Here is a 15,008-nt window from a genome sequence, read left to right on the forward strand (position 1 = left end):
GCCCTTGGGTTCCCAGCCCAATGCTAAACTAGTTTAAAGTCCATCCAACAGAGCTAGCAAAACTACCTGCAAGAATATTACGTAACACCAGGTTATGGTCCAGTAGGTCTATTCGGAAACACTAGCTTCTGGAGCACTGCTCCTCCATCAGGTGATTGTGGAGAATAGGATCATGATCACAGCATTTATAACCAAAGGAGTCTAGTGTCATGGAGATCTGATACAGGAAACAATCATAGAATGTGTGAACATGATCTTAACCACCACAACCACCTGATGAAGGAGTGGAGTTCCAAACGTTAGTGTGACCAAATAAACTTGTTGGGAAGTACAGACCGGGAGCAATTGTTCCCCAGAAAGGGCACGGCAGACATATGAAGACTGTTTAAGCAGCAGTTGTTGTGACTGATGCACGAATTTATTCCTCTGAGACAGGTAAGAAGGGGTAAGACTAAGGAGCCTTGGAAGACGAGAACAGAGGAGCTTCTCGTCAAAAGGAAGAAGGCAGCTTACGTAAGGTGGAGAAAGCAAGGATCTAGCACAGCTTTAGAGGATTACAGGCTTGCGAGAAAGGAGCTCAGAAATGGACTGAGGAGAGCCAGGAGGGGGCACGAGAAAGACTTGAAAAGAAGCATTAGGGAGAACCCAAAGGCATTTTACTCATACGTGAGGAATAAGAGAATGATCAGGGAGAAGGTAGGGCCCATCGGGGATAGCGGAGGGAACTTGTGTGTGGAGTCTGAGCAGATAGGGGAAGCCCTCAATGAGTTTTTTGCTTCAGTTTTCACTAAGGAAAGGGACCTTGTTGTGAATGAGAACTTTGAGGAGCTGGGGTACAGGCTTGAACAGATCGAGATTGATGAAGTTGATGAGCTGGAACTTTTGGCGAACATTAAGATTGATAGGTCCCCAGGGCCAGACCAGATTTGTCCCAGGCTGCTCCGGGAAGTGAGAAAGGAGGTTGCTAAGCCACTGGTGAAGATCTTTGCCTCCTCACTCTCCACAGGAGTCGTACCAGAGGATTGGAGGGAGGTGAATGTTGTTCCTCTTTTCAAGAAGGGTAATAGGGAAATCCCTGGCAATTACAGACCAGTCAGTCTTACGTCTGTGGTTAGCAAGGTTTTGGAAAGAATTCTGAGGGATAGGATTTATGACTATTTGGAAAAGCATAGTGTGATCAAAGGCAGTCAGCATGGTTTTGTGAGGGGTAGGTCATGTCTCACAAATCTTATTGAGTTCTTTGAGGAGGTGACGAGACAGGTCGATGAAGGTCGAGCAGTGGATGTGGTGTATATGGACTTCAGCAAGGCACTTGATAAGGTTCCCCATGGTAGGCTCATTCATAAAATCAGGAGGTATGGGATACAGGGAGATTTGGCTATCTGGATTCAGAATTGGCTGGCTGACAGAAGGCAGAGAGTGATTGTAGATGGAAAGTATTCTGCCTGGAGGTCCGTGTTGAGTGGGGTCCCACAGGGCTCTGTTCCTGGTCCTCTGCTCTTTGTAGTTTTTATAAATGACTTGGATGAGGAGGTTGAGGGGTGTGTTAGTAAATTTGCCGATGACACAAAGGTTGGAGGTGCCGTTGATCGTATCGAGGGCTATTGCAGGCTGCAGCACAACATAGACAGGATGCAGAGCTGGGCTGTGAAATGGCAGATGGAGTTCAACCTGGATAAATGTGAAGTGATGCATTTTGGAAGGTCGAACTTGAATGCTGAACGTAGGATTAAAGACAGGATTCTTGGCAGTGTGGAGGACAGAGGGATCTTGGTGTGCAAGTGCATAGATCCCTCAAAGTTGCCACCCAAGTGGATAGGGTTGTTAAGAAAGGACATGGTGTTTTGGCTTTCATTAACAGGGGGATCGAGTTTAAGAGCCACGAGGGTTTGCTGCAGCTCTACACGTCTCTGGTGAGACCACACTTGGAATATTGTGTCCAGTTCTGGTCACACTACTATAGGAAAGATACAGAGGCTTTGGAGAGGGTGCAAAGAAGGTTTATCGGGATGCTGCCTGGATCTTACAAAGAGAGGGTGACTAAGCTTGGACTTTTCTCTCTGGAGAGAAGGAGGAAGAGAGGCGACCTGATCGAGGTGTACAAGGTAATGAGAGGCATGATAGAGTCAATAGCCAGAGACTTTTCCCCTGGGCAGGACTGACTGGCACGAGGGGTCAGTTTTAAGGTGTTAGGAGGAAGTTTGAGAGGAGACATCAGAGGTAGGTTCTTTACACAGAGCGTTGTGAATGTATGGAATGTGTTGCCAGCGGTGGTGGTGGAAGCAGAGTCATTGGGGACATTTAAGCGACTGCTGGACATGCACATGGATAGCAGTGAGTTGAGGGAAACATAGGTTAGGTTATTTTATTTTAGATTAGGATTAACCCTCAGCACAACATCATGGGCCGAAGGGCCTGTTCTGTACTGTACCTTTCTATGTTCTATGTATGCTTAGAATGACCTGGGATTCTCTTTCACCCTGTTTAACAAGGTGAAACCTTGGCACCTTCTTGCACTCCTAATTCCCTGCTTGAGTGATGGTAACCCATTGTTCTGGGGCCCTGATCCTGACCTTCACCTTATCCTATTAGAAAACCTTCCAGGCTCTGAGCCCAAAGAAGAGCAAAGAAAAGTACCACTTCCTCCACCCCCACTACCCCCACTACCCCCACCCCCCACCCCGGCCCCACTGCACCAATTTCTCACATTGCCAGACTATATACTCACTCAGGCTGTGTCTGACCCTGAATGGGTTCTCTCTGTCCTGACTGTGTGAAGCTTTACTTATCCTGTCCACCTTCTCTTGTCATTTCAATCCTGCCACCACACTGCAAATCCTCCCTTCTTTCACTTACTTTCAAACTAACATGCCCATTCTAAAAGATGAGAGACTTAACAAACAATTCAGGTCTTTTTCAATATATAATTTTAGTTACATCACACTGTAAACTTTTGCTATAAATTCTGTATCTTACAATCTGATTCTCCACAACCACCTGATGAAGGAGCAGCGCTCTGAAAGCTAGTGCTTCCAAATAAACCTGTTGGACTCTAACCTGTTGTTGTGTGATTTTAAACTTTGTACACTCCAGTCCAACACCGGCATCTCCAAATCATGACCACCTTTTCTTCTTCACCATCCTTCCTTCAAAAGGGGGGACAAAGCTTTTCACGGTGCCTCTGTACTCATGACAATAACTTCAATTCAATTCACCCTTGTCCTCCTTGCCACTTTCTCTCCCTCCTTCACCCTGTCTTTACTTCCCCCCCATCCACTATCACCTCCCTCATCCCCCCTTATCTGCTTGCGTCACATCCAACCTCACCCTCTCTACTGCAGCTTCACATCTGTTCTGCCTCCCCACGTCAATCATCCCCAATCATTCCATCTCTCTTGGCCCCTCCAACTTCCTTACTGCCCCGACCTGCTCCACTACACTTTCTCTCACACTCCAAACACATCCATCTCTGCTCTTCCCTCCCCTCACCTCTCTCCCTCGTGTCCTACATTTCTCTTCCATTCTATCCTCCTCCCTCTTCCTCTTCCACTTCATCCTCCCCCCCTCCCCCTCCCCTCCCCTGCCACATAACCACAAACCTATTCCCTCACCTCCCTGGTCTTGGGTAGTTCCACCTTCAGCAACCATCACAGTTGGCTTCGCCAGAATACCCAATGTAAATGGGTGTAAGGGCAGGGGTCCCAGTTTAGTCCTCCCTCTATATTTCTATCTAAAGCATCTTACCTTTCGAACCATTTGGACAAATTCCTTGGTGTCCTTTGGAGGTAGCCCCAGCAAAGGGCGGGTGCAGCAATCCAGGGTTGAAGCATGGGCCACCAGCAGAATATTTCCTGAAATATTCCAGAAGGAACCATACAGCTCTTTAGAAAAATGGTGTTTGGAGTTTATTTTCATCATTTCAAAGAGAAAGGTACCATCTTGAACAGATGTTTAGATTAGAGTGGTGCTGGAAGAGCACAGCAGTTCAGGCAGCATCCGAGGAGCAGGAAAATCGACGTTTTGGGCAAAAGCCCTTCATCAGGAGTACAGGCAGAGAGCCTGCAGGGTGGAGAGATAAAAATCTTGAACAGATGTAAGGGCCAAGAACACAGGAAGTGGATGCCTTGACCAATTTAAACTGTTGTCAAATTAAGTAGGTAGTTATTGGTTGTTTGAAAGTTACAGAATAGGATGAGAGAATAGCTTTGTGAGGACAATAACAGATGGTGAACCTTGTTTTGAGGCCTTCAATTATAGCAAGACAACGGGTTTCCCTTAACCAGCTGACTATCACAGTGCTTCTCATATACGTTCTCACACTCATCACTTGAACCATTTATACTGATATTAGTCCTTCGAACGATGACAGGGTGAGTGAGGCTCAGGGTACACTTTCTGCTGCTGTGTCTAAGATGATCAGAGATGATGCCAAGCATCGCAAGAATGGCCCAAGGCTAATTACTGCCAGAATAGGAAAAAGTATCGATCATTAACTTGGTCCAAACTGATCCCACATCAATTGTGAGAATGTAACGTCAGTTTAATGCCTGTTTAGTGTCATTGTGGGTCAGCACACAGCGTAGGGACTGCAGTGCTTCAAGAAAGCAGCATACCATCACCCTCTCAAGGGCAACTAGGGACGCCCCACAAATGAGTAAACAAAAATTTACATATGATAGATTATATATTGACCTGCGAGGGATATGACGTAAGTCCTTAAACAATGAACATTTTAATGAGCTATGAATCCATTAGTTCCTAGCTCTTACCTTTATCCCTGTTGTCTATAATTGCTTTCATTACCGAAGAACATCGATTAAAGTAGTCTTCATATGTTTCTGATGGAACCAGATTGCAGACAGGAATATGGACACTGTCAAAAAGCACAAGGATTTATATTTTTTATAAAATTAGTCATAAATATTTCCCAATTGTTCTTGGTGTGGGTGTTGCAGCAGGCTGTACCATGATGGTTGCTTGGCTTTAATAGAACAACAGAACATTGATTTTTGCATATTACACAATCTCCCTCCCACAAAACCTCAAGCCAGACGTTTGGTGCAGCCCCAAATTCCAAACAATGTAGAAAACACTTCATTTGTGTGTTGTGTATAATTATCAGTTTAAAACAATCGTATACCATTTTTCCCCGTGTCAGCAAATCAGAAATAGCTTTTTGACACCTCCCAGTTCCACAGGAATGTCGGATAGTTACTCCTGACTGGAGATGTGTAGATTTGGGAAATATCTTGGATTGCCTTGGGAACGTGTGTTCTGAATACAAGAATTTTCATTCCAGTTAGTAGTTGGGGCATACCCACAGATCCCTGAATGCAGCAGTGTAGGTGAATAAGATGTTTAAGAAGGCATATGGAATATTTACCTCTATTAGCCAGAGGCAGAGAATGCAAGAGCAAGGGGGTTAAACTAAAGCTGTATACAATGCACATAATAGGAAGGGTGTGATCACACTAAAGCAGGTAAAGGGGAGTTGACCAAGCTGCTGCCTGGGCTGGAGAGGCTGTGCTCCAAGGAAAGATTGGATAGGCTGGGGTTGTTTTCCTCGGAGGTGCAAAGGCTGGGAAGGGAATAGATAGGTGGATGGGAAGGCACTTTGTCCATTAGTGGAAGGGCCACTAACCAGGGGCCAGAGAACGAAGGTGAGATGAGAATTGAGGAGAATTGTTTTCACTCAAGATGGTGATTGGAGTCTGGAACTCTGCCTGAAAGGACGGTTGAGTCAACAATTCTTGTAACATTTAAACATTACTTAGAAATTCACTTACATTGCATTGCCTCCAGGACTACAGGCCTCGAGCTGGGAAATGGATTTGGTGCAGTCAGATCTTTGTTGACTGGCACAGATATGATGGGCTGAATGGCCTTCTGTAATGCTCAGGAAATAGTTCAGAGGCACCTGCAGGGACTGCTGAGTAACAAGTTGCTGGATGCCTCATTGGGGTGGCAGGGTGGCTCAGTGGTTAGCACTTCTGCCTCACAGCGCCAGGGACCTGGGTTCGATTCCAGCCTCGGACAATTGTCTGTGTGGAGTTTGCACATTCTCCCTGTGTGGGTTTCCTCCCACAATCTAAACATGTGCAGGTCACGTGAATTGACTGTGCTAAACTGCCTGTAGTGTTCAGGGATGTATCGTTTAGGTGCATTAGTCAGGGGTAAATTAGAGTAATAGGGTAGGGGAACGGGTCTGGATGGGTTACTCTTTGGAGGGTGGGTGTGGACTTGTTGAGCCAAATGGCCTCTTTCCACACTGTAGGGATTCTATGATCCTATGATACTGATGTGAAAGACTCAGAACATGGATCTGCACAAATATTAATCATTTGTCCCAAGGTTCCTTTGCCAGATATCTCACTCCCCATTCTACTGCCTTTTCTAAGCCTGAATGAAATAAGGTGCAGAAGGACCTGACCTTTGTGTCTTGGGCAGCTCATGTATCCATGTGCAAGTATACATGTGTAAGTATCCATGTGTAAGTATACATGTGTAAGTATTCATGTGTAAGTATACATGTGTAAGTATTCATGTGTAAGTATACATGTGCAGGTATCCATGTGTAAGTATCCATGTGTAAGTATTCATGTGTAAGTATACATGTGCAGGTATCCATGTGTAAGTATCCATGTGTAAGTATCCATGTGCAGGTATCCATGTGCAAGTATCCATGTGTAAGTATCCATGTGTAAGTATCCATGTGTAAGTATCCATGTGCAGGTATACATGTGTAAGTATCCATGTGTAAGTATACATGTGTAAGTATACATGTGTAATTATACATGGCAAGCTTCCACTTTGTGTGTATTTTTAACAAAGCAATTCTTCCTCAATATTGATGTGTTACTTACTTCACTATTTCTTTTTGGAAAACCAATATGCCATATCTGCAAGTTCTCCTTTATCTACCTTACTTTTTACTTACTCAAGATATTTGTATAAATTAATGAAACACAATGTTCCTTTCAGAAAGCCAGATTGACCTTGCTTGAGCACATTGTGATTTTTGAAGTATCCTGCTATCACTTCTTTACAATAGACATTTAACTAATTACCTTATAGATTCAGGCTTTCTACCTCACATTTCTTGAAAAAACTGAATTAAATTTATTATTATCCAACCCATTGCAACTCTTCCAGAATCTCAGGGAATTTGGAAGATTATAATCAATCCCCTATAATCTCTGCAGCCACTTTCTTGAAGATGCAGGATATCGGGTCATGGGAACTTCTCACAACTTCTATCTAATAGTTATCCTAGCTCTTTTCCCCCTAGTGATGGCAACTGCTTGAAGTTCCTGCATCTTGATTATCCCTTGATTTTCCCTTGGCTTTGAGAAGTTATCAAAGTTAAAGCGAAGGCAACCCAAGAAAAGCACAAGCAAGAACAGCAAAAGCTTTCGTTACTTTATTCCGAAGGAACAATTTGTAGATCTTACTGTCTGTGTTTACATCACTGGCTAGTTTTATGTCATATTGCCTCTTCTTTTATAATCATTTTTACTGGTTCTTAAAATCTGTCCAATTTTTTGATCTACCACTAATCCTTGCAGATTTGTAGAGTTTTCTTACAATCTGATAGAACATAGAACAACACAGCACAAGAACAGACCCTTCGACCCATCGTGAATATACCAACCATGATGCCATTCTAAAATAATTGCAAATGGTCCGTATGTCCTGATCCCCTGTCTATTCACGAATCTGTCCAAAAGCCTCCTAAATGTTGTTATTGCATTTGCTTCTGCCACTTCCCTTGGCAGCATCTTCCAGGCACTTTCCATTCTCTGTGTGAAAAGCTTACCTCACACATTTCCTGTAAAACTTTCCCCATCTCACCTTAAAATTATGCTCCCTATTTGACATTTTTACCGGGCAACAAAGATTCTGTTTATCCACTTTATCCATGTCTCTCATAATTTTACATACTTTTGTTGGGTTCTCCTCAGCCTCTGACATTCTCATGAAAACAATCCACGTTCATCCAACCTCTCCATTTGGCTAATACATTCAAATCTTTATAGCTAAAACATTCCAATCTGAGCTACATCCTGGTAAACCTCTTCTGTAGCCCCTTCGAAGTCTCTGCACTTTTCCAATAGCATGGCAACTGGAACTGCACACAATACTCCAAAGGTGGCCTAACTAAAGTTTTACACAGTTGTAACATGGCCTGCCAACCTTTATATTCAATGCCTTGACCGATGAAGGCAAGCATGCCTTTTGCCTTCTTTACCCACTTGTGTAGATACTTTCAGGGTGTTATAGACTTGGACCCCAAGATCCCTCGGCATATCAATGCTTCTAAGGGACTTGCCATATCCTGTATACTTTCCTCTTTATTTTACATTCCAAAATCCATCACCTCAGACTTGTCCAATTAAACTCCATTTGTCATTTATCCAACTAACTTTCCAACTAAACTATATCTTACTATATTCTTTGAGAAGTTTCCTCACTATCCACAGCTCCACCAAGTTTCATCTGCTGACTTACTAATCAGACCACCTACATTTTCATCCAAATCATACCTACATATTACAAACACCAGGTATCCTAGCACTGATCCTTGCAGAACACCCATTAGTCACAGATCTCCGATCAGAAAAGCACCTCTCCATAACTAGCTTCTGTTTTCAATGTCCAAGCCAATTTTGCATCAATCTTGGCCACTCGCTATGCGACTTAACCTTCTGGACCACCCTATCATGAGGGTCCTTGTTAAATACTTCCATAAAGACAACATCCACAACCCTACCCTCATCATTCATCTTCCTCAAAAAACTTGTGAGAGAAGACCGTCTGCACAAAACCATGCAGACTATCCCTAATACGTGCAGTCTTCTCCAAATGTGAGTAAATCCTGTCCCTATTGACCTTCTTCAATAATTTCCCTCATATGTCTATAGTTTCCTAGATTATCCCTGTTGCTGTTCTTAAACATACTTTTCTTGACTTCTTTATTCAACCACAGATAATGCAGCTTGCTCAAGAGTTTTCCTTTCACCTGATATATTAACATGGCTTGGAGGACTTATGTTTTGAAGGATTGTGGAAAAAAATCATTTATGTTAGGCTTTGTGGTGACATCTGGAGAGCTTCCTTTAAAAGAGGTCATTGAAAGGTCACTGTGAACATGTGATTTTTTTTAGAAAGGCTTCCTGTAAATCGGGCTACATGAGAACATATTGCTCAGGCTGTTCTAGACAGTTAGTGTCATAGAGTCATACCGTACAGAAACAGACCCTTCGGTCCGACCGATCCATGCTGACCATGTTCCCAAACTAAAGTAGTTCCACCTGCTTGTATTTGGCCCATATCCCACCAAACATTTCTTATTCATGAACTTATCGAAATGTCTTTTAAATGTTCTTTCTGTACCAGCATCCACCACGTCCTTTGAGAGTTCATTCCACAAACGAACTACTCTATGTAACCAAGAAAATTTGCCCTTCATATCTTTTTAAAATTTTTCTCCACTCATCTTAAAAATATGCCCCCAATCTTGAAATCCCCCACCTTAAGGCCATTCACCGTATCCATACCCCTCATGATTTTATAAAACTCTATAAAGTCACCCCTCGACCTCCTATTCTGCAGTGAAGGAAGCCCCAGCCTATCCAGCCTCTCCTTACAACAATGGATGGAGAGTTGCTTGTTTTATCTCACTCAAACCTCAACGTGTGATGAAATCTGCATTTTCGATAGCCAGGCCAATTTTGAAGAACCATTGAAAGGAGCGTATATCTCAGGTGCACTGGAATGTCTGTGTGGGATCATTGACCACATGATTAGGAATAGAGAAGTAAGAAATTAAATGATTACCAGAACACGTAGTCTACAGTGGAAAAGGAGACTTTGGGATGGTTATTGGCTCATGAAGACTATGTTTGAAAGATGCTGTCTAAGGAGCCTTGATGGATTTCTTCAGTGCATCTTGTAGATCGTACACACTGCTGCTTCTGAGCTTTAGTGTTGGAGGGGATGGATGCTTCTGGATGTTAGCCCCTTCATGAGTATTGTTGGATTTTGTTAAGTGCTGTTGAAAGAACCTTGGTGAATTTCTATAGTGCATCTTGTACACAGTACACACTGCTGCTACTGGGAATGGATAGCGGAGGGAATGGCTGTGGTGCCAGTCAGACAGGCTGTTTTGTCATGGATAGTGTCAAGCTGCTTGAGGGTTGTTGGAGGTGTATTCATCCTAGCAAGTGGAGATATTCCATCGCACAGCTGACGTGTGCCTTGTAGATGATGGACAAGCTTTGGGGAGTCAGGAGGGGAGTTACCTGTCACAGTATTCACAGCCTCTGACCTGCTCTTGTAGCCACTGTGTTTATGTGTGAGACCAGTGAGTTTCTGATCAATGCCAACCCCGAGGGTGTTGATAGTGGGGGATTCAGTGATGGGAACACTGTTGAATGTCAGGGGGTTGTGGTTAGATTGTCTCTTTTTCCTTTTAGAGTATAGGAGACTGAGGGGAATCTTACAGAAGTGTATAAGATCATGAGCCGCACGGCTAGGATGGACGCAGTCAGTCTTTTTCCCATAGTTTGGGAATCAAGTGCGTGAGGGCATCAATTTAAGGTTAGAGGGGAAAGAATAAAAGGGAACCTGAGGGGCAACTTTTTTTACTTATTGGGTGGTCCACATATGGAATGAGCTGCCAGTGGAAGTCGTTGAGGCAGGTACATTAACAACATTTAAAAGGCATTTGGACAAATACATGGATAGGAAAGGATTAGAAGGGTATGGAGAAAGTGAGGATGGCAGATGCTGGAGATCAGAGCTGAAAATGTGTTGCTGGAAAAGTGCAGCAGGTCAGGCAGCATCCAAAGAACAGGAGGAGGAGATTACCCTGGGGGGTGCAGTGAGAGAGGGACTCACTAAAATGTTTGTAGAGGGAGGAAGAGTGAAGTTTCCTAAAGAAGGGCTCATGCCCGAAACGTCGATACCAGCAACACATTTTCAGCTTAGAAGGATATGGGCCAAGTGCAGGGAAATGGGGTTAGCATGGTCAGCACGGACCAGTTTGGGCCAAAAGGCCTGTCTCCATGCTATGGGACTCTATGATTCTAATGAGAAATGGTCATAGCCTGGTATTTGTCTGGCACACTTGTCCTACCTGCCTATCTCCTTTTCCACCTATCCGCTCCACCCTCTCCTCCCTGACCTATCACCTTCATCCCCTCCCCCACTCACCCATTGTACTCCATGCTACTTTCTCCCCACCCCCACCCCCCTCTCGCTTATCTCTCCATGCCTCATGCTCACTGCCTTTATTCCTGATGAAGGGCTTTTGCCCGAAACGTTGATTTCGCTGCACTTTGGATGCTGCCTGAACTGCTGTGCTCTTCCAGCACCACTGATCCAGAATCTGGTTTCCAGCATCTGCAGTCATTGTTAATTACCTACAAATGTTACTTGTCAGCCCACACCTGATTGTTTTCCTGGTTTTGCTATTTGCCGAGTCACTGTGAGCGCTCCACTTTAATACCATCAGCCAGTTTTAGTCTTGTTCCCTCCCTCTCTCTCCCCAGCTCCCCATTTCCTCTTCTCCCGTCTTCCTCCTACTCTCCCTTATTCCCACCTCTCTTCTCACTGTTTCCCCTTCTCCAGTATTACTCAGCCATCTCCACATTTCTCTTCCCTCTCCTGATCAACTTCCCACTCCATATTCTCTTTAACCGAATAAGGGAAGGTTTGGGATTGTCACCGAGGCTGATTATGGTGAATACCTGTAATTGACATCCACAGTGTACCCTGCTGCTTGGAGTTCAGTCACAGACATGAACTTTGGGATTGTCTGTTCACCTTCCCATTTGGTCCATTCAAACAGGCCGGGTTCCACTCGGATACTCACTTCAGGGTCAAGGTGAAGAGCTGCACCAATAGAAAAACAGACTATGAAATGATTCTGATGTTTTTAATGCCACAGATTCAGAGAATTGTTTCACTTGGTCCATTGTGTTTCTGCCAGCTGTCTGACTGGCGGTACCTTTCCATGGAAGGACTGGGTGGGAATTGTTTTCAACTTGGAATCTGGATTCAAATTCTTCTTCATTTAATACAGTAACAGAGTAACCCACTGCTTTAGTCACTCAGTAACAGAGTCACCCACTGTTACAGTCACTCAGTAACAGAATAACCCACTGCTTCGAGTCACTCAGTAACAGAGTCACCCACTGCTTCGAGTCACTCAGTAACTGAGTAACCAATCCTTCGGGTCACTCAGTAACAGAGTAACCCAGTGCTTCGAGTCACTCACTAAAAGAGTAACCCACTGCTTCGAGTCACTCAGTAACAGAGTAACCCACTTCTTCGGGTCACTCAGTAACAGAGTAACCCACTGCTACAGTCACTCAGTAACAGAGTCACCCACTGCTTCAGTCACTCAGTAACAGAGTAACCCACTGCTTCAGTCACTCAGTAACAGAGTAACCCACTGCTTCGAGTCACTCAGTAACAGAGTCACCCACTGCTACAGTCACTCAGTAACAGAGTAACCCACTGCTTCGAGTCACTCAGTAACAGAGTCACCCACTGCTTCGAGTCCCTCAGTAACAGAGTAACCCACTGCTACAGTCACTCAGTAACAGAGTCACCCACTGCTTCAGTCACTCAGTAACAGAGTCACCCACTGCTTCGAGTCCCTCAGTAACAGAGTAACCCACTGCTACAGTCACTCAGTAACAGAGTAACCCACTGCTTCGAGTCACTCAGTAACAGAGTAACCCACTTCTTCGGGTCACTCAGTAACAGAGTCACCCACTGCTTCGAGTCACTCAGTATCAGAGTAACCCACTGCTTCGAGTCACTCAGTAACAGAGTAACCCACTGCTTCAGTTACTCAGTAACAGAGTAACCCACTGCTTCGAGTCACTCAGTAACAGAGTCACTCACTGCTTCGGGTCACTCAGTAACAGAGTAACCCACTGCTTCGAGTCACTCAGTAACAGAGTCACCCACTGCTTCGAGTCACTCAGTAACAGAGTCACCCACTGCTTCAGTCACTCAGTAACAGAGTCACCCACTGCTTCGAGTCCCTCAGTAACAGAGTAACCCACTGCTACAGTCACTCAGTAACAGAGTAACCCACTGCTTCGAGTCACTCAGTAACAGAGTAACCCACTGCTTCGAGTCACTCAGTAACAGAGTAACCCACTTCTTCGGGTCACTCAGTAACAGAGTCACCCACTGCTTCGAGTCACTCAGTATCAGAGTAACCCACTGCTTCGAGTCACTCAGTAACAGAGTAACCCACTGCTTCAGTTACTCAGTAACAGAGTAACCCACTGCTTCGAGTCACTCAGTAACAGAGTCACTCACTGCTTCGGGTCACTCAGTAACAGAGTCACCCACTGCTTCGAGTCACTCAGTAACAGAGTCACCCACTGCTTCGAGTCACTCAGTAACAGAGTCACCCACTGCTTCGGGTCACTCAGTAACAGAGTAACCCACTGCTTCGAGTCACTCAGTAACAGAGTCACCCACTGCTTCGGGTCACTCAGTAACAGAGTAACCCACTGCTTCGAGTCACTCAGTAACAGAGTAACCCACTGCTTCGAGTCACTCAGTAACAGAGTAACCCACTGCTTCGAGTCACTCAGTAACAGAGTCACCCACTGCTTCGGGTCACTCAGTAACAGAGTAACCCACTGCTTCGAGTCACTCAGTAACAGAGTCACCCACTGCTTCGGGTCACTCAGTAACAGAGTAACCCACTGCTTCGAGTCACTCAGTAACAGAGTCACCCACTGCTTCGAGTCACTCAGTAACAGAGTCACCCACTGCTTCGGGTCACTCAGTAACAGAGTAACCCACTGCTTCGAGTCACTCAGTAACAGAGTAACCCACTGCTTCGAGTCACTCAGTAACAGAGTCACCCACTGCTTCGAGTCACTCAGTAACAGAGTCACCCACTGCTTCGGGTCACTCAGTAACAGAGTAACCCACTGCTTCGAGTCACTCAGTAACAGAGTAACCCACTGCTACGGGTCACTCAGTAACAGAGTAACCCACTGCTTCGGGTCACTCAGTAACAGAGTCACCCACCGCTTCGAGTCACTCAGTAACAGAGTCACCCACTGCTTCGGGTCACTCAGTAACAGAGTAACCCACTGCTTCGGGTCACTCAGTAACAGAGTAACCCACTGCTTCGGATCACTCAGTAACAGAGTCACCCACTGCTTCGAGTCACTCAGTAACAGAGTAACCCACTGCTTCAGTCACTCAGTAACAGAGTAACCCACTGCTTCGAGTCACTCAGTAACAGAGTCACCCACTGCTTCGAGTCACTCAGTAACAGAGTTACCCACTGCTTCGGGTCACTCAGTAACAGAGTAACCCACTGCTTCGAGTCACTCAGTAACAGAGTCACCCACTGCTTCGAGTCACTCAGTAACAGTGTCACCCACTGCTTCGGGTCACTCAGTAACAGAGTAACCCACTGCTTCGAGTCACTCAGTAACAGAGTAACCCACTGCTTCAGGTCATTCGGAAGAAAACAACCCTTTGGCCCAAGAGTGCATACCAACCATAATTCCAAACTGAACAAGTCCCACCTGCCTGTGTTTGGTGCATAACCCCCCTAACATTTCTTATTCATCTATTTTTATATATATCTTTTAAACGTTACAACTGTACCTGCATGCATCCACTATACCCGAGATCTATTGCATATAAACCACTCTCTGTGTAAAAAAAACTCTTCATGTCTTTTTCAAATTTTTCTCCTCTTACTTTAAAGATATGGCCCCAATCTTCAAATCCTACACCCTTGGGAAAATACATTTGACATTCACCTTATCTATAACCAATCATTTTTTTACAAATATCTATAAGGTCACCCCTGAACCTCCAACACTCCACTGAAAAACATCCTTACTTATCCAACCCCTTTAATAAATCAATGCCTCCATTCCCAGCAGCATCTTGGTAAATCTTTTCTGAGTCCTCTTCAGCTTCATAATATCCTTCCACCACACTGCTCGAAT

The 15,008-nt window shown here is 44.7% G+C and overlaps 1 protein-coding gene across 1 annotated transcript in view; it reads right to left on the reverse strand.

Annotated features, from left to right (window-relative positions):
- Window positions 1-15,008, reverse strand: part of LOC132820642 (ubiquitin-associated and SH3 domain-containing protein A-like) — a 113,281-nt gene that overhangs the window by 10,708 nt on the left and 87,565 nt on the right. The window contains exons 11-14 of the mRNA XM_060832844.1: window positions 11,751-11,895; window positions 4,770-4,873; window positions 3,936-3,938; window positions 3,745-3,851 (exon numbers count right to left, since the gene is read on the reverse strand). Of these exons, the coding sequence (XP_060688827.1) occupies window positions 3,745-3,851; window positions 3,936-3,938; window positions 4,770-4,873; window positions 11,751-11,895 (359 nt within the window). The remainder of the gene's footprint in view (window positions 1-3,744; window positions 3,852-3,935; window positions 3,939-4,769; window positions 4,874-11,750; window positions 11,896-15,008) is intronic.

The sequence above is a fragment of the Hemiscyllium ocellatum genome, chromosome 12, assembly GCF_020745735.1.
Source record: "Hemiscyllium ocellatum isolate sHemOce1 chromosome 12, sHemOce1.pat.X.cur, whole genome shotgun sequence".
Classification (NCBI taxonomy): Eukaryota; Metazoa; Chordata; class Chondrichthyes; order Orectolobiformes; family Hemiscylliidae; genus Hemiscyllium; species Hemiscyllium ocellatum.